Source organism: Eubalaena glacialis, chromosome 18 (assembly GCF_028564815.1).
Source record: "Eubalaena glacialis isolate mEubGla1 chromosome 18, mEubGla1.1.hap2.+ XY, whole genome shotgun sequence".
NCBI classification, from domain to species: Eukaryota; Metazoa; Chordata; class Mammalia; order Artiodactyla; family Balaenidae; genus Eubalaena; species Eubalaena glacialis.
Genome location: NC_083733.1, coordinates 63,988,476 through 64,012,362, shown reverse-complemented (window position 1 = coordinate 64,012,362; position 23,887 = coordinate 63,988,476). Strand labels below are relative to the sequence as shown.

The 23,887-nt window shown below is 50.4% G+C and overlaps 3 protein-coding genes across 3 annotated transcripts in view; 2 read left to right on the top strand and 1 right to left on the bottom strand.

Annotated features, from left to right (window-relative positions):
* Positions 1–15,023, top strand: part of CEACAM18 (CEA cell adhesion molecule 18) — a 33,974-nt gene extending 18,951 nt beyond the window's left edge. Inside the window, exon 6 of the mRNA XM_061173861.1 lies at positions 14,595–15,023. Within this exon, the coding sequence (XP_061029844.1) occupies positions 14,595–14,712 (118 nt within the window). The 3' untranslated portion in view covers positions 14,713–15,023. The remainder of the gene's footprint in view (positions 1–14,594) is intronic.
* On the bottom strand, positions 8–10,801 carry LOC133078863 (sialic acid-binding Ig-like lectin 8). The gene is given in 8 exon segments (XM_061174025.1): positions 8–50; positions 161–171; positions 727–903; positions 8,208–8,286; positions 8,615–8,998; positions 9,206–9,279; positions 9,282–9,518; positions 10,673–10,801. Coding segments are annotated over 8 exon segments (1,134 nt in total).
* On the top strand, positions 15,022–23,518 carry CTU1 (cytosolic thiouridylase subunit 1). Its single transcript, XM_061173862.1, has 3 exons — positions 15,022–15,903; positions 19,391–19,935; positions 22,166–23,518. The coding sequence occupies exons 2-3, from the start codon at positions 19,428–19,430 to the stop codon at positions 22,765–22,767; spliced, it is 1,110 nt and encodes a 369-aa protein (XP_061029845.1). The 5' UTR covers positions 15,022–15,903; positions 19,391–19,427; the 3' UTR covers positions 22,768–23,518.
* Positions 23,519–23,887: the final 369 nt, after the last annotated feature.

Genomic DNA, 23,887 nt, shown 5'->3' with positions numbered 1-23,887 from the left:
TGGGTTGTCAGGCATCATCTGGGCGAACATAGGTCTCAAGGACCAGAGGCCTGTAGGAGAGAGGAGAGGGTCTGGAGTCAGCCATGTCTCTAAATAGCACTGGGGTTTCATCCGGTGGCATCTTTTCAGCCTAGTTTCATCGTGTTTACTTTGTAGATACTGAAGGTCCACCTAGAAGGGAAGGTGCGAGAATGACAGGGGTGCATGTCAAGCATCCAGCATGTGTCTGGGACATGGCAGTCACTAGTTACCAAGTAGAGTTGAGGAAACAGGTAGCAGAGGTCAGCTGTGCAGGGGGAAGAGACTGCGCCGAGGGATGATTAAAATCTGGGTTCCGATCATTCCTCCTCTCAGCCTCCCAGCCCCCCTTGGAGGATGTGAAGAGTCACACCTGCCCTGGAGGGTGACGTGGGGGTTAGACACACATCGTGGAGGATGACGGGATTAGCAGTGTTCTTGGCTGAATTAAACCAAAGTTTTTCATCCTCAGCACTATCAATATTTAGGGTCAGATAATCATTTTAGAGGTGGGGGGGCTAAGGCTGTCCTGTGCACCTCAGGATGTTAGCAGTATCCTTGGCCTCTACCCCCTTGATACCTGTAGCAACAACCACTATTGCCCTCACTTTAGACAACCAAAATGACTGTAGGCATTACACAGGTCCCACGGGGGCAAAAATTGCACTGGTTGAGGACCACGGGAGTAGATGTTAAAAATGACAGTACCATGGAGATGATAGCGATGGTGGCTGTGACAATGATGGTGGTGGAAATTATAAGAACAATGGTGATACTGGTCATTGTGGTTATGATGGTGATGAAGATGAGGATGGAAATGATAAGAACAGTGGTGACAATGGTTATGTTGGTGATAACAGTGATGATGATGATATTGGGGTGATGCTGGTGACAATGGTGGTGATGGTAATGCCGGTGATGGTGTTACTGTGCGGTAATGATAGTGAAGATTTTAGAAGATACATTCTTTGTTTCATTTTTTTAGTATTTCAATATTGAGCCCATTTGTGATTATTGCAAGGTCTCTATATCAAGAAGCTTACAATATTGACCATCAATACGACAACAGCAAGTGAGCCTTTTTGTGCCTTTAGTTTGCCATCTGTTAAAGGGACTAATACCGGTATCAATATCACAGGGATATCTGCCAAGGGGATAAAGTAAGGAATTCCTGATGAAGGGTTTTGAACGAGGCTTGGCACATAGTAAGCACTCAAAAGAATCTTGTCTATTATTATTAACATTATCATGATTCAATGTACAATTCAATGTACAAACTGGTTGTGATAAACTCTAGGGAGGTTGAGTGTTTCCAGGAGGTCTGGGTCACCTCATTTTTTAAAAAATTTATTTATTTTTGGCTGTGTTGGGTCTTTGTTGCTGTGCGTGGGCTTTCTCTAGTGCGGGCGAGCAGGGGTTACTCTTCATTGCAGTGCGCGGGCTTCTCATTGCGGTGGCTTCTCTTGTTGCGGAGCACAGGCTCTAGGCTCATGGACTTCAGTAGTTGTGGCACGTCGGCTCAGTAGTTGTGGTTTGTGGGCTCTAGAGCTCAGGCTCAGTAGTTGTGGCGCATGGGCTTATTTGCTCCACGGCATGTGGGATCTTCCCGGGCCATGGCTCGAACCCGTGTCCCCTGCATTGGCAGGCGGATTCTTAACCACTGCACCACCAGGGAAGCCCTGAGTCACCTCTTCTAACATCCTGGAAGAAACTCTCTAGCCAGGCATGACCCCCTCCTCAACCTGACATCTCCACTCTTCCATTCCCCTTAGAGGTCCCACGTTCTCCACAGTCTGAGGGCATGCTGTGGAGCAACTAAGCCCGTGCACGACAACTACTGAGCCTGCGCTCTAGAGCCCCCGAGCCACAACTACTGAGCCCACGCACCTACAGCCCAGTGCTCAGCAACAAGAGAAGCCACTGCAATGAGAAGCCCGCGCACCGCAAGGAAGAGTAGCCCCCGCTCGCCACAACTAGAGAAAGCCCGCGCGGCAACGAAGACCCAACACAGCCAAAAATTAATTAATTAATTAACTAAAAAAAAAAAAAAAAGAAAGAAACAAAGAAAGGAAACCTCGCTGGGGAAGGATACTCACTGATGCAGAAAATGTTCACAACTTGATGCTAAGTTAGAAACGCATAATGCAAACCTGCATCTGATAGGACCATGCTGTGAAAAGTACAGATTAGTTAATTGATATGGATATAATATTACAGTGTGTATGTATGTGTTTTCCACAGCTTTATGTGTAGACACACACACTATATATATATACAGATATATATATACATATATCTGTGCAAAAATTGTAGAAACTGTTAAATATCAACAGTGCTATTTCAATTTCCTTTTTCTCAGTTTATGCTCTGAAGTTCTTTTTTCTTCACAAAGTGTGTAAATTGTTTTTATATTTAGAATGAGAACCAATAAAATTAAAACAACATAAAGTTTGTTGAGACCCCCATAATGCCATTTCTGCAATTGTTTTCTTGAGCTCTCTTCATGGATGTGTCCAAAACTACCTAATTTGTTCATCCCCAGGGCGGTTAGAGTAGAAAGAAGGAAGGAAGGAAGGAAGGTGGGAGGGAAGAGAGGAAGGAAAAGAAGGACAAAGGAAGGAAAGAAGGAGGGAGGGAGGGAGAAGGAAACAGAGAGAGAAAGTGGGACTGTTTCCTGGCCCCATCTGGGGAAGTGTGCAGGGCCAGCCTACTCCCTGTGGTCATCACTGCTCTTAGGAAACACTCGATTGTTTGGATGTTCGCGAAGCAATTAGGACAGTGCCTGGATACAAGGCCGTCCCTGGACCCACTGCTTGAGACCCCTTCTGTCACCGGATCCTCTAGCCTTCATCTCCTCATCTGTATCTCTCTTGTCCCTGAGTCACTGAATCATTTACCCCCTTTTTCCAGTAAAAATCAGAAGTCCTCAAAGGATGTTATTTCCTGCAAGCACATGGCCATGGGGTCTGCTGGTTGCTTGACCCATTGGCCAGTGAGGAAGAGGCCCTCAGAATCAGGCAGGAGGTTAAATCCCAGCCCTGCCTTGAATAGCTGAGTGACCCTGAGGCAGCCGCATAACCTCTGGGAGGCTGTTTCCTCAAATACATAAAGGGGTTACACTGTGTTTTACAGGATCTTTCAGGGCACCAGGCACAGAGTCTCACACAGGCCAGGTGCTTGGCAAATAGCCCGGGAAGCCATACGTGCGTCTGATTGTTTTTTAGAAGAAGCTACTGTCAGACTCCAGCGCCCAGCTGGGACCCAGCAAGGGCACCGGTGGTCTTCCGCACCCTAGTTCATTCCCCTGCCTGATTCAGAAGTGAGAACCGCCTCCTGGAACTTTGAATTAATCCCCCGTCTCAACTGGGGGTGAGGTTGAGGTGGGGGCAGTGGGGGGAGGGAGAGTGATGAATTCTACTGTTCAAACCCGGAGGGCCTCCTGGGTGGGGCTGGACAGGGGCCAAGTCACGTCATTTTAATAGGGACCTTCCTCTTGGGGGAGGGCTGAGGTTTTTACCCAGGAAGCGCAGGGAACAGAGAAGGAACAGAGTGGGCGGGGTTTTCTGCCTGTCACTGCCTGGAGCCGCCCACCGAGGAAGGGTCACCCCAGCATTGCAGCTGCTGGTCCCAGGAAAAGTTGGGATGGTTGTATGTACAGTGATTCTGGGAGGAGAAGGGAACAGGAACCATAGTCCTTGTCAGCAGAGAATCAGGACTGTGAGGTGCCCTGAGAAGTTCTTCCAGATGTAAATTGTCAAGATTTGAGACGGGAACAGGCTGCCCCAGTCACAGGCTCCCAGCTCCCTCGCCTGTGTAGACAGATTGGAAAGAGACGCATGCTATTGCATCTCAGTGCCATTTCATTATGTTCTGCTCACACATCCCACCCCCGTCCTTTTTTTGTGGTCTCTGTGCTCACTTATTTAACCACCGTATCTATGCATTAAAATGCATAGATTCACAGATATTTCCAAAATCGCCTCATCTGAATAATAGAAAACTAAATACATCCTGTGTTAACCACTGCATATACCCATTGACAGAGGTGGGCACGTGTACTCTTTCTATATCTACACTTGTATCTCCATAAAAATATCAAATCACTCTGTTGCACACCTGAAACTAATATAATATTGTAAGTCAACTATACTTCAATAAAAATAAATAAATTTAAATTTCTTTTTTTCATTGAAGGTAAATTTATATACAGTGAAATGCATAAATCTGACATGTATAATTCAATGAGTTTTGATAAATACATACACTCATGTAACTACTGTCCCAATCAAAATATAGAATATTTCTAGCATCCCAGAAAGTTTCCTTGTGTGCCATTTAAGTTAATACCCACCCCCCCACACAACAGAGGCAGCCACTGTTGTGAATTATATAGATTCTATATACTGTTACTATAGATTAATTTTGCCTATTCCCGAACTTCATATAAGTAGAATTGTAGAGTATGTATTCTTTTGCATCTTTCAGAAACCAGTATGTATTCGAAATTCATTTTGTATTCAACATGTATTCACCATGTATTCAAAATTCATTCATCTTGTTACATGTGTCAATTGTTCATTTTTTATTTTGAGTACTGGTGCTCTGTTGTATGGATATACCACACTTTGGTTATCCATTCTCTTGGGGTATTTGGGTTGTTTCCACATTTGGCCATTATGAATAATGCTTCTGTAAACATTCATATACAAGTGTTTGTGTGGATGTTTGCTTTTATGCTTCTTGAGTAAATCTCTAGGAGTGGAATTGCTAGGTCATGGAGTGGATGTACTATGCTTAACTGTACATGAAACTGCCACAACATTTTCCAGAGCAGTTGTACTATTTACATTCCCCCCGGAAATGTATGAGTTCCAGTTCCTCCACATCCTCTCCAACATTTGGTATGCTCAGGTTTTGAAATTTTAGCCACTGTGGCAGATGTGATAGGGCATCTATTGTAATTTTCATTTTCATTTCCCTGGCACCCAATGGTATTTTCATGTGCTTATTGGCCATTTGGATCTCTTCTCTTACAAAATATATGAACGAGTTCTTTTTCCCATTTTAAAAATTAGTTTGTCATTCGTGTAAAAAACAAAATTCAACGGAGCACGTTTATATATCTAATTGGCTTTATTAGTCAGTTCATGAATCAGGCAGCATCCTACTTCGCACGGAGAAAGATGCTCCAAGGAGCTGTACAAAATGAAGGCTTTTATAGGCAGAAGGGGGCAGGGACAAGGAAAGAACGAATTACCTCATCTTGCTTTGGGAGATAAAGATGAATATGGGATATTATCTCACTAGTGCTGATCAGGAAATTCCAGATTGACTGGTTAAAGGTCACATTCCTGGGAGGTTGAAACTGCAATTAGGTTAGGTATTAAGTATCGTTTGCTGACATGGTGCTTAGCACATATGACTCCATTCGGGGCCTGCTACATCTTTTTTTAAACATTGGTTTATTAACTGGTAAGAATTCTTTATATATTTAAGTTCAACCTGTCTTTCAGGGATCTATCTGTCTATCTATCTATCTATCTAGACAGATATATAGATTTGATTTTCTCCCAACTTATAGCTTACCTTTTATTTTCTTAATTCTGTCTTTGATGAACAGAAGTGTTTAATGAGGTCTAATTTAAATATATATTTTTTAAGCTTAGTATTTTGGATGTCCTTTAAGAAATCTTTGCATATCCATAGATATTCTTCTAAGTTTCCTTCTAGAGCAATGCTGTCCTATAGAAATAGAATGCAAGCCACGTACGTAATTTAAAAAGTTTTACTAGCCACCATAAAAAAATAACTTGGTGAAATTACTTTTAATCATATTATATTTAACCCAACATATCTAAAATATTATCATTTAAACATGGACTTGTCAACTGAAAAAAAATACACAACATGAGAGTTGTGAGTTAAGTTTTATTTTGGGCAAAATGAGGACGATAGCCTAGGAGAAAGCATTTTAGAAAGCTCTGAGAAACTGCTCCAAAGAGGTATGAGGGAAGGTGAGTTTATATGTGATTTTGGTGAAGGGGGAGTCCATTGCAATGAAGCACATATTTTTTTGCAGAAGGTTTCTGCTAGTCTCGTGAAGGTTACTGCCGGTCACGAGGAGCAGACGTCACCCTGAAGGATTTTAGTGCTTTTCTAGATACGAGGCGATGCCAGAATTGGGCTCATAAGATTTTCTCCTGAAAATATCTAACTATCTGAAGACCTGTTCTGCCAGTTTTTCCCAGAGCACAGAGTGCCTCATTTCTGCTCTCCACACTGACCTCCTTTCAGGGGGTGTTGAAGGTCAGCAGCAGCAGTGGCTCATAATTTGACACTTGCAGAGGTAGATGGCAAGGGCCAATTTGTAGGTGACAGAATCAATATTAAAAATTATGAATGAGATATTTTATCTTCCTGTTTTGCATACTAAGGTTAGCACATTTCAAGTGCTGAATAGCCATGTGTGGCTCGTGGCCACCATATTGGACAGCACAGCTGTAGAAGCTTCACGGGTTTCACTCTTACTTTTAGGCTTATGATTCATCTTAGACTAAATTTTTTCTGTGCGATGTGACAAGGGGGTCAGGTTTATTTTTTCCAAACCTTGATCCACTTGTTTTACCACCATTTGTTAAAAAATCTTTCCTTTCTCAGTTGGATAGACACGGTGCTGTTCAATTGACCATGTATGTATGTATGCACGTGTGTATGTATGTATGTATGGGACTATTTATGGATTCTGTTCCATACCACACTCTCTTGTTTACTCTAGCTTTATAATAACATCTGATTTCTCCAACTGTGTTCTTCTTTTTCAAGATTGTTTTGCTATTCTAGGTCCTTTACATTTCCATATAAACTTTAGAATCCACTTGTCAATTTGTGTGTTTATACCATTTATATCACATATACTTATACATACATATATACACAGTTATAAATATACATATGTATACATATACACCTGTATACATGTCTGTTGACTGGGATTACTTTAAATCAATATGGAGAGAACTGACATCTTTCCAGTTCATAAACATGATATATTTTTTCATTCATCTGAATCGTCTTTAATTTCTCTCAGCAATGTTCTGTGTTTTTCAGTGTGGAAGTATTGCATATATTTTTTTTTAAAGTTGTTCCTTTATGTTTTTTGGTGCTATTATAAATGGGCTGGGGTCCACTTTTAGGACCAAGTTGATCTGCACTGAGGGTGGAAAACTTTACAGGAGTAGAATCCTATCAGAGCACGTGGCACCAAGGGTTTGCTGAACACAGGCTGGATCCCTGAGCTTTGAACAGAAAGGTCCTACTGGGAATTTCTCCTGACTCTGGAGAAGACCAGCATTAGACCTCAGTCCTTGCATGTTGGGTCCCTCCTGGCAATGCCCACCCACCTGGCCTTCACCTGCCTCTGTCTTTGAAAGCCGAACTCAAGAGGTGGCTTTAGTGCCTCATCCAGTTCTTTGATTTCTTTCCACCAAGGCTACTTTATGAAGTGATTGCTGTGATATATTCCTTTCTTCGCTTTGGTGCTATAGGTGAATTTTGGGATCATGTTGTTTCATTCATCAGATGGTCGTGTGATCACTTGGGAACCTTCCTCAGTCATTTGGTTTGTCTCTATAAGGGGGGGAGATCATGAGCTGCTGCTTGACCCCCATCTCAACCCAGAAGCCCACCTCTTACTCCCATTAACTCATCCACCCTCAGTGCAGATCAACTTGACCAGATCTCTCAAAATTGGATCATATGAAGCAGCAACCATTTTGCTCTTAGGAACTTATCCCACAGACATACACACACACATGAAAGTAGACACAGGGTTATTCCTTGCAGTGTTTCTGTTAGTAGATTAAATGAATGCCATGATTTTCCGCTGACATACAAAATCAGAATGTATCCATGTGATGGAATACTCCACAGTCATGGAGAAGAAGGAGGGCAGTCTTACTACTGGTATCCATGACCTATTATCTTTTAGGTGAAAACACCAAGGCTCAGGGCAGCATAGGGACACAGTTCCCGCGAGGAGACTGTGCATCTGAGGACAGGCTCTGCTGAGCATTTGGAATGTTGCATGCTCAAAGGTACTTAAATAAACAATTGTTAGGGAAAGCAAAAGGAGGAGGCAGGAGAAGTCATCAGGACAAGGTTGATGAGGGGCTTTGAGAGGTGGACCCTGCCGTGTGGATGTTGCCCTGCTCTGGGGGAGCCGAGGAGGGAGTGGACACATCTGAGGGGAGTGAGGGGCCGGGGGGACAGCTGGGCACAGTGGCCATGGGGGCTGAGGAGGGGGCCGCCACTGGGTTCACCCACAAGGGTGTCTCTGGTCACCAGGGTGGGTCCAGGATGAGTCAGGGGCCCAGCCCAGCCCTGAGCAGGAAGCAGCCCTGCTCCCTACAGCCAGGAAGGGGGCTTCTTCCTACCTGTGCTGTTTCCTCAGAAGACAGTCATGGTCAAGTTCAGTGGACAGTCTGGGAAGGAAAGACATAGTGGATCCATGTCAATGGTGAGGCCTTGGTGGATATGGGCCCTGTGTCCCCAGAAGCTGCATAAATGGGGAAAGGGTGGAGGTGGGCATCCTCCTCACCCCTTCCCAGACTGGATTCCGGGACCTGTTGCCCAAGGCCCTGACAGCCCCTTCTCTGCTGCCCTCAAGACCCCGTCCATCAGGGACTCAGGCGTCCTGGCCCAGCTCTCACAGTTGAGGTGGACAGTCCTCGTTGTGGTCACTTCAGCTCCAGGCAAGGTCACCTGACAGGTGAGGTTGGTGCCGTGGTCCTGGGGCTGTAGGGTGAGGGTGAGCATTGAGGAGAGGTGGGTCCTCGGGCCCAGGGAGGTGAGGGCAGCTGGTATCCAAGACAAGATTGGGGGCATGTCCCACTCATAAGCCCAGGGCACAGAGCAGGTCAGGTTCTCGGGGTGGCCAGACTCCAGGGTCCCAGAAATGAGGATGTCGGGCATGGGGGTCAGGGCTGATGAGGAGAGAGAGAGACAGGGGGATTAAGAAGAAGGTTAGAGGTGCGGCCCTGAGAGAAGCGTCAGGCTTGGGTCCAGCTTCTCCCTCTGAGCCCCCACCTGCTTTACCCCACCCCCCATCTCGGGAGGAGTGTCTCATCCCAGCCTTACCCAGGGACCTCTAAGGCCTTCCCCTGTGACCTCTCCTGGATCCTACTCCTTATCCGTCACATACAAGGAGAACAGGTTAGACATGTAATTGCATTTCATTCTTCCTCTCTCTATCCTAAAAAAAGTTATTTTCCATTGTTCCTCCTCCTGTCATCTCTGATGTCCAAGGAGCAGTTGGTCTGGGGGTCCCCAAGGAGGAGGATTCAGCCCTGAGTTTCCTCCTGTAGTTTATGATCTGGATTGTTTGTGGCCACTGGAGCCTCCCAGTCTGTATCTTGGAACCAGCAGCCATGAACTGGGGTAGAGTCAGTCTAGCAGCTCCTGGGATAGGAGAAGGAGCAGGGCACATGGACACACAGACCCTCCTGTCATTTTCTGCAATGTGAAAGTTGGTCCCTTCTGGCCAGACCCCTTGAGTCGCAGGGTGTAGTTTGTGGAGGTCGGTCCAGCCGGGGTGGGACGTAGGGACATGGGGGGCGGAGGGTGAGGAGGTTTACTGTCCTCCCTCCCTCAGTGTCCAGGTAATGGGCATCCCCTCTCTGCTCATGAGGCCACACACCGGGCCCAGACGCTGTCCCTTGAGCCACTGTCCCATGGGGAGACAACCGATGTCCTAGCACCCGGAGCTGTGATGCGGGATGCACGGGGGGTAGGGTGTCGCCGTCCCCACAGGGTTGGAAGTTGAGTGTCAGGAGGACAGGGTAGAGGGGAATCTCGGGCAGTGGAGGTGAGGATTCTGTGTATTAACACACATGGAAGACTTGGAGGGGAGGTGGGCTTTCAGGATGCCTGGGAAACAGAGCATGGTTCTCTGTACGGATTTCGAAAGGGATGGGAAACTAGCCCATGTGTTGCGCCAGGATTATTTCTTCACTGCTGGTCTGTCTCATGACCACACTTCTCTTTGTTACTCCAGAGTGTGGTGGGGTCTGTCAGCCTCTAGGGGCTTTGCCCACGCAGGTTCTGCCCCCCAGAAGTACAGGTGTGCAGGAGACCTGGAGCGAGGAAAACCAGCCTGGCAGTCGCCCACCCTCAGGGATGGTCAGGATTTCATGAGAGAAGAGACATGCACTGAATTGACAGAAGATTATTTTTAACTGTGTGGCTGGGGGCTGGGAGGAAGTGGTGGGAAGGCACGGCAAGTGGTGACTCCTCAGAGCCATGCTGGGTTTTTTTTGAAATATTATTGGGGAGAGATAGAAGACAACTTAGTGATTCATCACAAAATGAACAGCCTCCAAGAAATAGAATGCTGCCAGCCCCCCAGGATCTCCCTCTTGTTTCTCCTCCCCATCCCCACACCCCACTCCTTCAATAAGCCCCTAGCCTCACTTTAATGCTATTTGGTTCCTTGCTTTTCTCTGTAGTTTTAACATCTGAGCATGCTGCCTTTAGTACTATGGCTTTGCACTTGTTTTTCTTAAGACTTGGTATAAAGAGAGAAAACTGCCATCTGTTTTCTTCCATTCAGCTTCATGAATCTGCCCATCCTATATCATCCCCTTCCTGGAACCATTACCCATAACCCGGGGTAGGGTCGATGCTGGGATAATTGAGAAGGGAAGGTGCAGGGTCTAAGCATGCAGGGCACACGCACGCCATCACCAACTCCTGCATTTTCAGCTGGTATCTCATCCTGCAGCCCCATCCCCCTCCTGCCCCCCCCCACCCCCCGTCCTGGCCAACTCACTCTCTTCTAGCAGGGGCAGTTACAGCATCTCTGTGCTCAGAGGGGCTGGGCTATGCCCAAACTATTTCCCATGGTCCCCAATTTGCAAAGAAAAGCAGAATAATTGGAGGAGAGACACAGGGAAGCCACAGAGAATCTAACAGTGTGCGAAAGAGGAACTTATGACCACAGGACATCAGAGCTAGGAGGACTTTTAGCCCCACTTATTCAATTCGCAGAAGAAGACACTGAGGTCCAGAGTGGGCAAGTGAATTGTCCAGATCACACAGGAGCCCTGTCTCATGCACCATTGACTGCACAGGGAGACACTTCATCAATCTTTGCCCAGGGTTCATTGGCTGGGTGATAGGAAGTGTATGTTAATAGGAGAAGGAAGAATTGTCAACTCTTACCATGAGGCGAGGGAAGAAATTTCAGGCATTCATCAACCATCCACACTGTGCCTTTCGGTTTCTAGTAAAGATTCAGCTCTTGCTCTGGAGGAAAGCAGCATCTGGTTGGGGGACAGGTTACCTGACCATTTCAGTGCCATAGGGAAAATGCCTGTGATGGGGGAAACAAAGGCAGGGGACGGGTGAGGCTCTCGTCCTTCTGGGCTAGAAGGTGAGTTCTCAGAGAGGAGTAGGCCAGGTAGACATAGTAGGGACTTCCAGGCACTCACAGGGTATGTGAATTCTGCAGATGGTCCTGGACTCTCGGGTACTGTGTTCTCAATCCCACTTACTCTCCCACTGCGCTGGGGATCCTTCAGCAGCCACCAAGTTCTGTGCTCTGTTTGTCACCAACCCCACCTCTGCCCCAGCAAGGGGTCGGGCCTCTGCCCAAGACTTGCTCCTGGGGATCCTGGGGATCCTGGGAAAGGGCGATGCCACTGTCCGTGGCGCTGATTCAGAGTCCAGTGCTGACTCAAGACGTCTGCAGCTCTGGGGCAGAGGAGGGGGAGCTGATCACAAAGAACAGGGACGCCAGGTCTGTATTCAGGAGGGTCAACATGTCAGATGTGCTGGAAAGGGCCCAGGTCTACCTGGGAGGAAGCGCTCCGGGGAAAGGAAGACCGCTGTTTCTCCTCCTTGACCTTCGGGCAACCCTCAGGAATGTCCTATAGACATTCAACAACATGGGCTGTTGACTCCGGTCCAAGCTCAGGGAAGGTGAAAGCTTTGTGCTACCCTTTTACAGATATGGTCCCATTTCATTTTCTGAACGCCCCTGACAGAAAAGGGTAATCCCCCCAACAGATAGAGGGTGCAGCTGACAGACGGATGAGTAGCTGTAGGTACTAGTCTCCAAAGACCACTCCAAACAATCCTACCCCTCCCTTATGCAAACATGGTTATCCTTTTATTACATAATGGAATTTATTATGTCTTCCTCTCGAATCTGGATTGGGCCCATGACTGCTTTTACCGATAAAATGTGGAGGACAAGACATCCTGAGATTTGTATGGCTCAGATATTAAGAAGGCCTGGCAGCTTCTGCTCCTGCCTCATGGATCCCTGGGTATCTGTGTAAACAATCCAGGGGACTCTGATGGAAAGAGATGCTACACAGAGAAACCCTGAGGGGTTAGACCTTCATCCCCAGCCCCAGCAACTGTTTCAACATGACTGCCTGAAAGAGCCCAAGGCAAAACTAGAAGTGAAACTGCCCACCTGGTCTCTGGCCAATTCATAGCACCATAAGATAGAATTAAATGATTGTTTGGGCCATTGAGTTTTGGGGTGGTTTGCTGTGCAGCAATACATAACCAAAATAGCAGCCCACACGAATTATAGGTAATAGGGGAAAAGTGAAATTGGAGGCTTACTCACCACCAATTTTCTCACGTACTGTATGTAAGTATGTATGTATGTACATATGTATTTATTTATTTGCTGCAATGCACGGCTTTCGGGATCTTAGTTCCCTGACCAGGGATGGAACACGGGCCATGGCAGTGAAAGCGCCGAGTCCTAACTACTGGACCGCCGGGGAATTCCCCCACATACTGTATTTAAAGGATGACTTTTAAGTGGTAACTTGAAGCCTTCGGTGAAGATAACCTGTGGAGGCTTTGTCAGGCTGGTGAGCTCCAAGCAACAGGATGGCGCTGCCCGTGGTGCTGAAATAGAGCCAGGTCCTGAGCTCAAAAATCGCCCAGCTCCAGGAGGGGTCTGATCCCTCAAGCATGGGATCCAAGACTCAGGCCAGGAAGGCAGCCATATAACCTGGAGTGGTGAAAAGATAAGGTCTTCGTAACAGAAAAGGATTGGGGGACAAGAAGACCTTCTTATCAGTGGGCTGGGGTTCTCTTATTTTTCTCTCTGCTTCCTAGTTCATCCTCAGGGATGCTTCTGCATGTCTGCCTGTCCTAATTGCTTAAGGGAATTAAGGACAGTGAGTCTACAGGAAAGACCGTGGGGCCTAAGGTTGAGGACACTAATGGGGACCAGAGAGAGAAGGAATACAGGAGAGTATTGGGCCTTATGTAGAGAGATTGAGAAACGAAATGACAGGAACTCATCGGGGAGGGACCGTCAGTTTCAGCAAGTAATTATAATAATAGTGAGAAGTATTCATAATCCTAATTAACTGACTATTATATTTCGGGAAAAATGTTAAAATGTGTTTTCTCATAAGACCTTACTAGGTATGATTTGTACTTATTAAATAGAATGTTTAGATCTAGGTTTTGGAGGGACCAGCTGACGTTCCCTCATTCTTGAATGTTGATTGAACACCTACTCTATGCAAAGCACCATCCCACACATGAGGTTACATGGTGTCACAGTATGGTCTATAACATCATCAACACCAGGTCCAGCTTCCCAGAGCCAAAGACATTTGATTACCATCTTGGTAGACTTCCTTCTTTTTTTTCTGGCCATTTGTTTTCTCTATTATATGTCCTATTGGAAGTATGATTTTATGTTGTTCCATTTTATTTTTCTGGGCAATTACCTAGTCTTCTAAATTCAATTCTCACTTTAAAAAAAATTATTTATTTATTTAGTTGCACCAGGTCTTAGATGTGGCAGGCAGGCTCCTCAGTTGTGGCATGCGAACTCTTATTTGAGGCACGCAGGTGGCATCTAGTTCCCTGACCAGGGATCAAACCCTGGCCCCCTGCATTGGGAGCGCAAAGTCTTAACCACTGTGCCACCAGGGAAGTCCCCTCACTGTTTTTTTAAAAAAGAGGAAATGTGCTATATTTAATAAATCTTTCAATTGAGGTTGGGCATTTATTTTACTTCCACTTTATCTTGAGTGAAAGTGCTTTTCTTTTCTTTTCTTTTCTTTTCTTTTTTTTGGCTGTGCCGTGCAGCATGTGGGATCTCAGTTCCCCGACCAGGGATCGAACCTGTGCCCCCTGCAGTGGAAGCGCAGAGTCTTAGCCTCTGGACCTCCAGGGGAAGTGCCCCAAAATGCTTTAAATTCACCACCTCTGGAGATTCATTTTACCAGTTCTTTCTAATTTGGCAACTGGAATAAACTTTCTAGAGCACAAACCAGTCTTTGTAGGTGTTGTTAATTCAATTTGACTTCACATAAGCCCTTTAAGGCAGGTATTGCTATTATCATCCCCGTTCTACAGATGAGCAAACTGAGACAGTGCATGTAAAGTGCTAAGCACACTGTCTAATAACCTCTGCTTGAATTTCTTCCCCTGATGCCCTGGTTAGCAGTGATTGAGGCTCAGCTTCCAGAGTCCCTAACACCCACGTCAAGCTTTGTCACCTGTATTAACTATGTCTCTCTCACCCCCACCAGGCAGAGGGCTCAGAGGCCTGTGACTTCGCTTGTGTCACCAGAACCTAGCACAGGGCCAGCCTGGCACGAGGAGACCTCAGGAAATGACCATTCAACAAATGAACCAACGAGCCAGTGATGACAAGAACTGGCCCATGATGACCCTTGACGGTGACTTCATGGAGGCCATCTCATCTTAAACTAAGGCATCATGGCTCCCCTGTCATGACGAAAACATGGCCTCCACAGTGCCTGGCAAGTCACTCGTGACATCACTCACCACAGACCCGCACACCCTGGGGCTGTGCACCTCTGTCTTGGGATCCCTGAGGCTCTGGTCCCTTCATCGTGAGGACCTTTGAGCCCTAGTTTTGGGGGGATCTGGTTTGGGGACCCTGGGTCTCAGTTTCTGAGGCCAGGATCTCTGGTCTCCTGCGTCTAAGAGATCTGAATCTTTGGTCTTCTTTGGCCCCCAGATTTCAGTTTCGAGGGCCTGGGGGGATGAAGTCTCCAGGTCTCTGGGCTTTGGTTGGGGAGAGTTGTCTCTGGAGTCCTGGTTCTCTCGGCTGCTTGAAGTCTCAGGGGTCTGGGTCTCTGGAACTCCGAGTCTCTATGACACGGGGCCTAGGGACTAGTGAGTTTCAGGGATCTGAGTCTTTGTAACCCTCAGTCTCAGAAGTCAGAGGCTCTAGGGCTGACGCACGCGCAGAGACCTCAGCTTACACACACACTGCTCCCTCTCCCCACCCTACACGTCCACACGCACCATTAGCACCCCTGCAGGCCATGCCTAGATCCATTCCGAAACCCCACCCTCAGGCTCTCTGCGCTGCGCATGCGCTGTCTCCTTTTACACCCACGACCAAACCCCGCACTCCCACCTTCAATTCCCACCCGCAACCCCACCTCAAAGAGTAAAAATAATATGCTCTATAATCCCTCTAAAAGCCTATAATAATCCCACAAAAGCAGATAATCCGAATACAGCCGTTTCGCCTTTTAAGCGTCCTGCAGGGTAACAGATTACTACCACAGTGAACAGTACACGCCCCACGTCCCTTGCCCGTGCGCAGGCGCAGAAGGAAACAAGGCAGTGCATTTTGGGAGTGGTAGGCAGAGCGAAACAAGGGACCGCAGGGGCTGCTGGGAGTTGAAGGCCGAGGGCCCAGTAACCACAGGTGCTTCGGGAGGAGCTGTTGCATGGGGTTCTGGGAGCCGTAGGCAAGACAGTCCCCAAGGCCTTGTGGTAGTCGTAGTCTCTGGAGCCACTTCCGCGCCGGAGTTCCGCGTGTTCGGCAGTTTGGACCATCCAGCACCGCGTTCTACTCAGGTATTTCCTCACCAGCTGGTCGGCTCGTGAGCGCCCGCTCTTTGTTGCGGTGCCGTGTGAGGGTTGAGGGTCTCTCTGGGGGTGATGACACTCGCCTTTGATTTCCCAACGCTTGTATCCCAGAGGCCTTCTGACCGGGATCCCCACTTTGGGCACTGCGGTCCGGCCTGTCTCTTGCTCGCCCATCCCCTCCCCCAGGTTGGAATTCGACCATTTCCCTGCCCCCGCCTCCAACTGGGTACGTCCGGGAGGTCCCTACTCTGTCCTGGAACCTCTGTCTTGATAGAATGATGTTACACACTATCCGTCCTTCCGACAAGGCTGCGATTCGGAGGCATCCCTGGGGTCTGGGTCTCGTCTTCCGGGCGCATTTATTATTCCCTCAGCCTACAGATCTTTCCTGAGCACCGACCCTGTGCCAAATCCCGTGCGAGGCAGGGGAAGTCAGTGGTGGCCGAAGCAGACCCTGTCCCTGCCTTTAGTGAGCTCACAGTACAACGGGGGAGACAGGCCTGTCACCATGAAGGATACCGTCATGATCCGGTTGGGATGGGGGCATACATGGGGCTCTGCGAGCCCAGAGGAGGCGCCTGACCCAGCCTGGGGTCTATAAAGTCTTCGAGGGGAAGATGCTTAACAGACACTTCAAATCTGACATGTCCAAATGGAATTCTGGTCAGCATCCCCGCTAAGTGGTCCCATCATCCTCCCAGGTGCTCAGGCCCAAACCTCCAAGTCATCCTTCTTTCCTCTTTCCTCATGACCGCACCCTCCACCCCAATCCAAGTCCTGTGCAAGTCCCGTGGACTTTTCTTGTCATCTCCACTGCCAGCACCCCGGTCCAAGCCACCATCATCTATTGCCATAGCCTCTTCCCTGGCCTCGCTGCCTCTGATCCTGCCTGCCACGGCCTGTTCCCCACACAGCAGCCAAAGGGAAACTTTTGAAACCTAAGTCAGATCGTATCCCTTCTTCGCGCAAAACCCTCCCATGGTTCCCGTCTCTCTCTGAATAAAATTAAAACTGTATCATGACTTACGAGCCTCTGACAATCTGCACAGACTCACCGCCTGCCAGGGTCTTCCTCACTCAGGAGGTAGACCCCTAGGACCGAGTGACCATAGATTTAGGGGGAGAAGACAGATGAGTCCAGGGTGACTTTATGTCTTGTCCTGGGGAGGAGCTGGGAGGAAGTGGCAGTCCTCTCAGGAGACAGGGGATAGCTGGGCAAGAACAGGTTTCTCCCTGTGGGGAGCAGGGTGATTGGTCAGTTTGGGCGCCTAGGATCCCAGAGGACCAACGGGGATCCTCAGTGGGGCATTTGGAGGACCAGCCCGATGGACGTCATTATTCAGAGTCACCCACAAGGAAAATGAGCCGGGCAGAAGCTGAGAACCATGAAGAGGGCTCTCCAAAAGAGACTGGAGGCTGGGCAGGAAGCAAACCAGGAGAGCGAGGGCGAATCAAGTCCAAGCCGGGGGTGGGATGGGGTGGGCGGAGAGATTTCACGGGGGCGTTGCTCAGCTGTGACGGAAGTGCCGAATGGTCATGGCCAATGGGTCCTGAGGGCTGCTTACTGGGCCCAGTGACAAGGAAGAGTACTCTGGGCAGAGGGAAGGGCAGTGCTAACACTTTCCTGGGTAGGTGTCTCCTGGGGTGTTGGAGAGTAGAGGCCAGAGTGGCTGAAGGAGAGTGGAATGTGAGGTCAGAGAAAACGGGAGCCTCATCAGCCATAAGCTTTTACGAAAGTGAGATGAGATGCATGGGAGGATGTAGAGAAGATACTGGGCAGGATCCCACTGGCTGTTTTGTGGAGAATTGTGTGTGTAGAGGAGGGGAGGGTGGGGCAGGGAGACCAAGGAGGAGCCTCCTGCAGTAAGAGAGCCATGGCTCAGCTCAGACTAGGGTCGCAGTTGTGGAGATGCTAAGCAGTGTTGGGCTTCCGGATCTGTTTTGAAGCTACAAACAGGATTTGCTCCATTCTGGTTGGGCATATGGGGTTTGAGGTCTGAGGAGGATGCCCCAGGTGCATCTTCAGTGGCGCGTTTGGAGGAAAGGCTGGGACTTGACATTGCAGTTGGGAGTCACCCACAGGGAGAGTGAGAAGAAGGGTGAAGAAAGAGCAGTCATGGGTCCTGGACCACAAGGCTCCTGCCCCGAGTAGCTGGAGGGATGGAGCTGCCCTTTACCGCAAGAGAAGCAGGTTTGGGAAGGGGAATCTGGAATCTAGGTTTTGAGATGCCTGTCAGACGTCTGAGTTGCACTGGTCCTTAACTGGTGTTACAGGCAGTAAGCATACAAGTCACATAAAATGATTCCACACATTGTGGTAAATCCTGGAAACAGGGTGACCTGCTCAGGGGCTACTGCACTAGTTCAGCCTGGAGATGATGGTGGCTTGGGGAGGAGGGACTCAGTCTGGTGGGTTTTTATGGGTTCCCCAAGCAGGTGGGTCCAAGGAGAGAGGGTTGAAATTTTTGGCTGGGTGGGGAGGGATGAGGTGGGGGGAACAGAAATGAGTCAAAACTGGGCTGATCCAGGTCTTGATAAGGCCACAGAAGCTTTCGGGGGATTCTGAGACCACAGCAATCCTGGAGGCCCACACCACGCCCCCCCCCCACGCCCCCAAAACAGAAGCAGCCCCAGTTGATCTCCTTGGAGGTACGACCCATGCTGCCTCTGTGTCTCCCTGGAGGAGATGACTGCTCTGCCTTTCAGAGGATACAATCGGGACCAATGCCTAGAGACAGTATCCCGCCCCCACCAAAGTGAAATCCAGTTGGTCTTTTCTGTTCTTCCCCCTTCCCCTAACAGAGCTGCAGTTCCCTTGCCTCCCTCTGTTCTTCGATCACTGACCCCTCCCAAGCTCTCTGAACAGCCCTGGAAGCCCAGGTCAGTGATAACCACCCTGTCTTTCTGATCAGGGTTGTAAAAGGGCTGGCCTCCCTGGAGACTGTGAAACTGGTCCTTAATAGGCACCTCCATCCCTCCAAACAGAATCCGACCTAATTCTGGGTGTAACTTGCCTGTCTCTCCCTCTCCCCTCCACCTCTCCCAACCAGCTCCTTCTCTTCTTGGTGTGTAATGGGTGTAATCCAAGAAGGCTTCCTGGAGGCACTAGCTTCCTTAAACTAGAATACAGTTGACCCTTGAACAACATGAGTTTGAACTGCGCTGGTCCCCTAATACTCTGATTTTTTTTTTTCCAATAAATACATACAGTACTACACCATCCGCGGTTTGGTTGAATCCGCGGATGCGGAACCAGGAGAGCCTACTATAAAGTTATGCGGATTTTGGCTGCGTCCCTGGCCCCCGTGTTGTTCAAGGGTCAACTGTATGCGTGTAACCCTCCCTTACTCTGGAAAAGGCCTACTCGGCCTGCACTATTCCTGGCAGAGACACTACGCAAGCAGCCTCTCTGCAGGCAAGGACTCCTGCAATCCGGCATCCACGTGTAACCCGCCTCCCCTCTCCACCCATCCAGGAGAAGCCGACCCCTCCCGCCTCGCCAGGAGCCCGCGATGCCCGCCCCGCAGTGCGCCTCCTGCCGCAAGGCGCGAGCCGCCCTCCGCCGTCCGCGCTCGGGCCAGGCGCTGTGCGGCACCTGCTTCTGCGCCGCCTTCGAGGCCGAGGTGCTGCACACGGTGGTCGTGGGCCGCCTGCTGCCGCCCGGCGCCGTGGTGGCCGTGGGCGCCTCGGGCGGCAAGGACTCCACTGTGCTGGCGCACGTGCTGCGCGAGCTGGCCCCGCGCCTGGCCATCTCGCTGCACCTCGTGGCCGTGGACGAGGGCATCGGCGGCTACCGGGACGCGGCGCTGGCGGCCGTGCGGCGGCAAGCAGCACGCTGGGAGCTCCCGCTCACCGTCGTGGCCTACGCAGAGCTCTTCGGGGGCTGGACGATGGACGCCGTGGCCCGCAGCACGGCCGGCTCCGGCCGCAGCCGCTCCTGTTGCACCTTCTGCGGGGTGCTGCGACGCCGGGCGCTAGAGGAAGGGGCGCGCCGCGTGGGAGCCACGCACGTCGTGACGGGTGAGCGCAGGCGCGGCACAGAGGGGCGCGGTGGGAGGAACGGGCGCATGCGCGGGCGAGGGGCGGACACTGTAAGGGGACTGAGGCGCATGCCCAAGAGGTGGTAATGGAGACTGCATATCCTAGGGGACAGAACCCAACAAGGAAAACGGGATGTGCGCATGCTCCAGCATGGGGCTGGAGCCCACAGAAGGTTCATGCTGGGGTAGGGGGGCGGCAGGAGACAGGATGGGCTATGTCAGGGTTGGGGCTAGGCAGGGCATCACAAAGACTTTGGGTCTTGGCCACCATCTGGGTCTACACAGATTGGCAGGGAGGGTGGGAGATGGGAGAAGTGAGTGAGTAGGAGTTAGTCTCTGGGGATTAGGTCTTTGATTCTTAATTTATTTTTAATTGTCTAACACTCTTGGTCTCATGGCCCCCAACTGTCTTTCTTCAGAATACTTCTCTGTCTCTGCAAAGCATCTCTCTGCCTCTTAACTCCTTTTTCTTGTTGGAATCTCTTCGATAACTCTCTTTTATTCTCTCACTTTCATCCATTCCTTCAACAAACTACCGGGTTTCTACTAAATGCCAGATCCAAGCTGTTATTAATATATATAATATGTATTACACATATATATTATATATGCTATTATCATCATCATCGGACTAGGGCCGAGAATACAACTATGCACAAGACAGACATAAGTCCGAACCTTTGCACAACTCAAATATAGAATGATAAACGATCATAAATGTTACTGAAAAAAATTACACGGACTATGTGAGCAAAAAGAGGACCTTATGATGTGGAGAGACGGGATCAGGGAGGTGTTTTGAGATCCGAGGGCTCGGGGTGAGGAGGTGAAGAGGAGTGAAGGTTGGGGGTAGGTTGTTCCAAGCAGAGGGAACCATCTGAGCAGAGGCCCGTTTGAGATGCCCCAGGAAGACCAGAGAGCCCGGGAGGTGAGGCCCGAGCAGTGGGCGGAGCTTGGCTCCACGGGCCCTTGTGGCGGTGAGGCATTAACACCTGCTCCTTTGAGCAGTGGGGAAACCAGTGGTCCTGATATGAAGACTGTTTGCCTTTGAAAAGTTCACTGTGGCAGGGGTGAGGAGCCTGGGTTGGAGGGGCAAGGCGGAGCAAAGGAGATGACCTCGGAGGGAGGCAGCTGGGGTGGCCCAGGTGAGAAATGATGGTTGTGAGAATCAATGCATTTTTTATGGTGTGTAATATTCCCTTACTTTCTCCCTGGTCTCGCTAAACAAAGATAACACAAAAACATTGCAGTCTGTGCTGTCAAAGGCACTTGTGTCAACAACTATGAGTTTTCTATGGCTGCTGTAACAAATTACCACAAATTGAGTGGCTTAAAAACAACACAAATTTATTAGCTTGCAGTTCTGGAGGTCAGAAGTTGAGCAAGGGTCTCACTGGGCTGAGACCAGTGAAGAAAGGTTGGCATTCCTTCTGAAGAGTCTATGGGAGAGTCCATTTTCTTGCCTCTTCTGGTTTTTAGAGGCCACCTTCATCCCTCGACTCCTTCCTCCAGCTTCAAAGCCACCAGCAGCGGGCTGAGTCCTTCTCACCTTGCATCATCTGACCTTGCTTCTGTCCCCACACCTCCCATCCTGACTCTTTCACTTTAAGGACCCCTGTCATTACCCTGGGGCCCACCTGGATAATCCAGACTGCTCTTCCTATCTTAAGGTCTGCTGATTAGCAACCTTCATTCTGTCAGTAATCTTCATCTCTTTTGCCATGTGACCCAACATATTTTCAGGTTGGGGGGTGGGGGAGAATTCTACTTACCACAACGATCCTCTTCCAATCTTCATTAAATGCTTTTTTTTTTTTTTTTTTTTTTTTGCTGTGTGGCTTGTGGGATCTTAGTTCCCCAACCAGGGGTTGAATCCCAGCCCTCCGCATCAAGCGCTGAGTCCAAACCACTGGACCATCAGGGAATTCCCTGAAGTACACTTTCAACTGAGACTGAAATGATAGTTGTAGCATAAAGCACTTTTACTCACTACATGAAAGGGCACCTAGCAAGGGGCTGGTTTGCAATAAGTGGGGGGCAAATGAGGGCACCCCAAGTTGCTCCACGGGAGCTGGTGTGTTCCCCTCTCCTTTCTCGCGGGGCCCACCCGCAGCCTCCCCCCCCGGCCGCCCCACGGTGCCGCGGGGTCTCCTCCCGCGGACCCGCCGGCCCCCGCGCCCCCTCCTCACCGGCTCGCGTCTCTCCCCCAGGACACAACGCCGACGACATGGCGGAGACGGTGCTCATGAACTTCCTGCGGGGCGACGCGGGCCGGCTGGCGCGGGGCGGGGGCCTGGGCTCTCCGGGCGAGGGGGGCGCCCTGCCGCGCTGCCGCCCGCTGCAGCTGGCCTCGCAGAAGGAGGTGGTGCTGTACGCGCACTTCCGCCGCCTGGACTACTTCTCCGAGGAGTGCGTGTACGCGCCCGAGGCCTTCCGCGGCCACGCGCGCGACCTGCTCAAGCTGCTGGAGGCGGCGCGGCCGTCGGCGGTGCTGGACCTCGTGCACTCGGCCGAGCGCCTGGCGCTGGCCCCGGCCGCGCGGCCCCCGCCCCCCGGCGCCTGCTCCCGCTGCGGGGCGCTGGCCAGCCGCGCGCTCTGCCAGGCCTGCGCCCTCCTGGACGGCCTGAACCGCGGCCGGCCCCGCCTGGCCATCGGCAAGGGCCGCCGGGGGCTGGACGAGGAGGGGCCGCCGGGTCGCCGCGGGAGCCACAGCCGTCCGGACCCCCGACTTCGGAGCCCATCCCCGGCTTCTAGAGACTCCAGTTCTCCGCTGGGATCCGACGGCGTGGGAGTGCGGGGCGCCTGTAAATGACACTGTGAAGGAACCCGAGTTACCTTAGCCCGGGCTTCGGTGTGAGGTTGGGAAGGGGTCGGAACCCCTTACCTGTGATCCTGCAGAAGCTGGGGCTCTGCGCTCCCGGGGCTGCGGAGGTCTCCTGGGTGTGTGGGGGACTCCTGGGCCTCAGAGAGGAGAGAACTAAACAACTTTCCATTCCTGAGCGAGTGGGAATTAGGGGGCTCCTTGCCTGTACCTCTGTGGGGTTCTGGGGGTGCTCAGATAGTCCTAACCCTTCTTGAGCGCCTACTGTGTGCCTGATGTTTCATGTTTGCCTGCAGTGGGATAAGCAAAACCATGTAACTTGACGGGCACGTCAGTTACAGCAATCGTGATGCTTCTGTGTGAGTGCTGTACACAGGGCGGGCGCTGGGTCGTCTCATTTCATCCGCACCACGATCTCATTGGCTGTAGCCTGGGCCCCATAACTGGCCTGAGGTCACCTCGCTGGAGCCCCAACTGGGGGCTCACACCCAGGTCTGCCTGGGGCTCCTCAAGACGGTGTATTTAGTCCTTACCCCCCCTCTCCCTGCCCACCACCACCCGAATCTCTGTGTGATGGGTGGGGAGCCACTGGGTCAGCTCCCCAGACCTCAGATTTCTGGAGGCAGAGCTGGGTGAACCTGGGTCAGTGACTTAACCTCTCTGGTCTTCCATTTCCTCCTCTGAGAATGGAATCAAAGCCTCCCACCGAAGCACTGTTGTGAATATTTGATAAAGCACTCAATAAATGGTGTCCAACTTCGTTGTTCACATTAAAGTTTGGCCCCCTGGGAGGCTCTGGGTTGCAGGGTTGCCTCCCTGCCGGTCCAGACAGGTGTGAGGCTCAGAAAATTCCTGACTGACCGCTGGGGAGACTTGGTGTCCTCAGTCCCACCTCCAAGCTGTGCTGGGCTGGTTCCTGGTCAGGAGTGCCTTCCTTTCCCACCTTCCGGCTCACATCCTCCAGGGGCCTCCTGGAAGCATCCCTGATTCTCTCCTCCCACCCTGCCCAGCCCAGGACATTAGGACTCTCCCAAACCTCAGCCCCTGGGTCCTGTCCTCCAGCCATCCACACTCTTTGGGGCTCGCTTTTCCTAATTAGATTGGGCTGGAG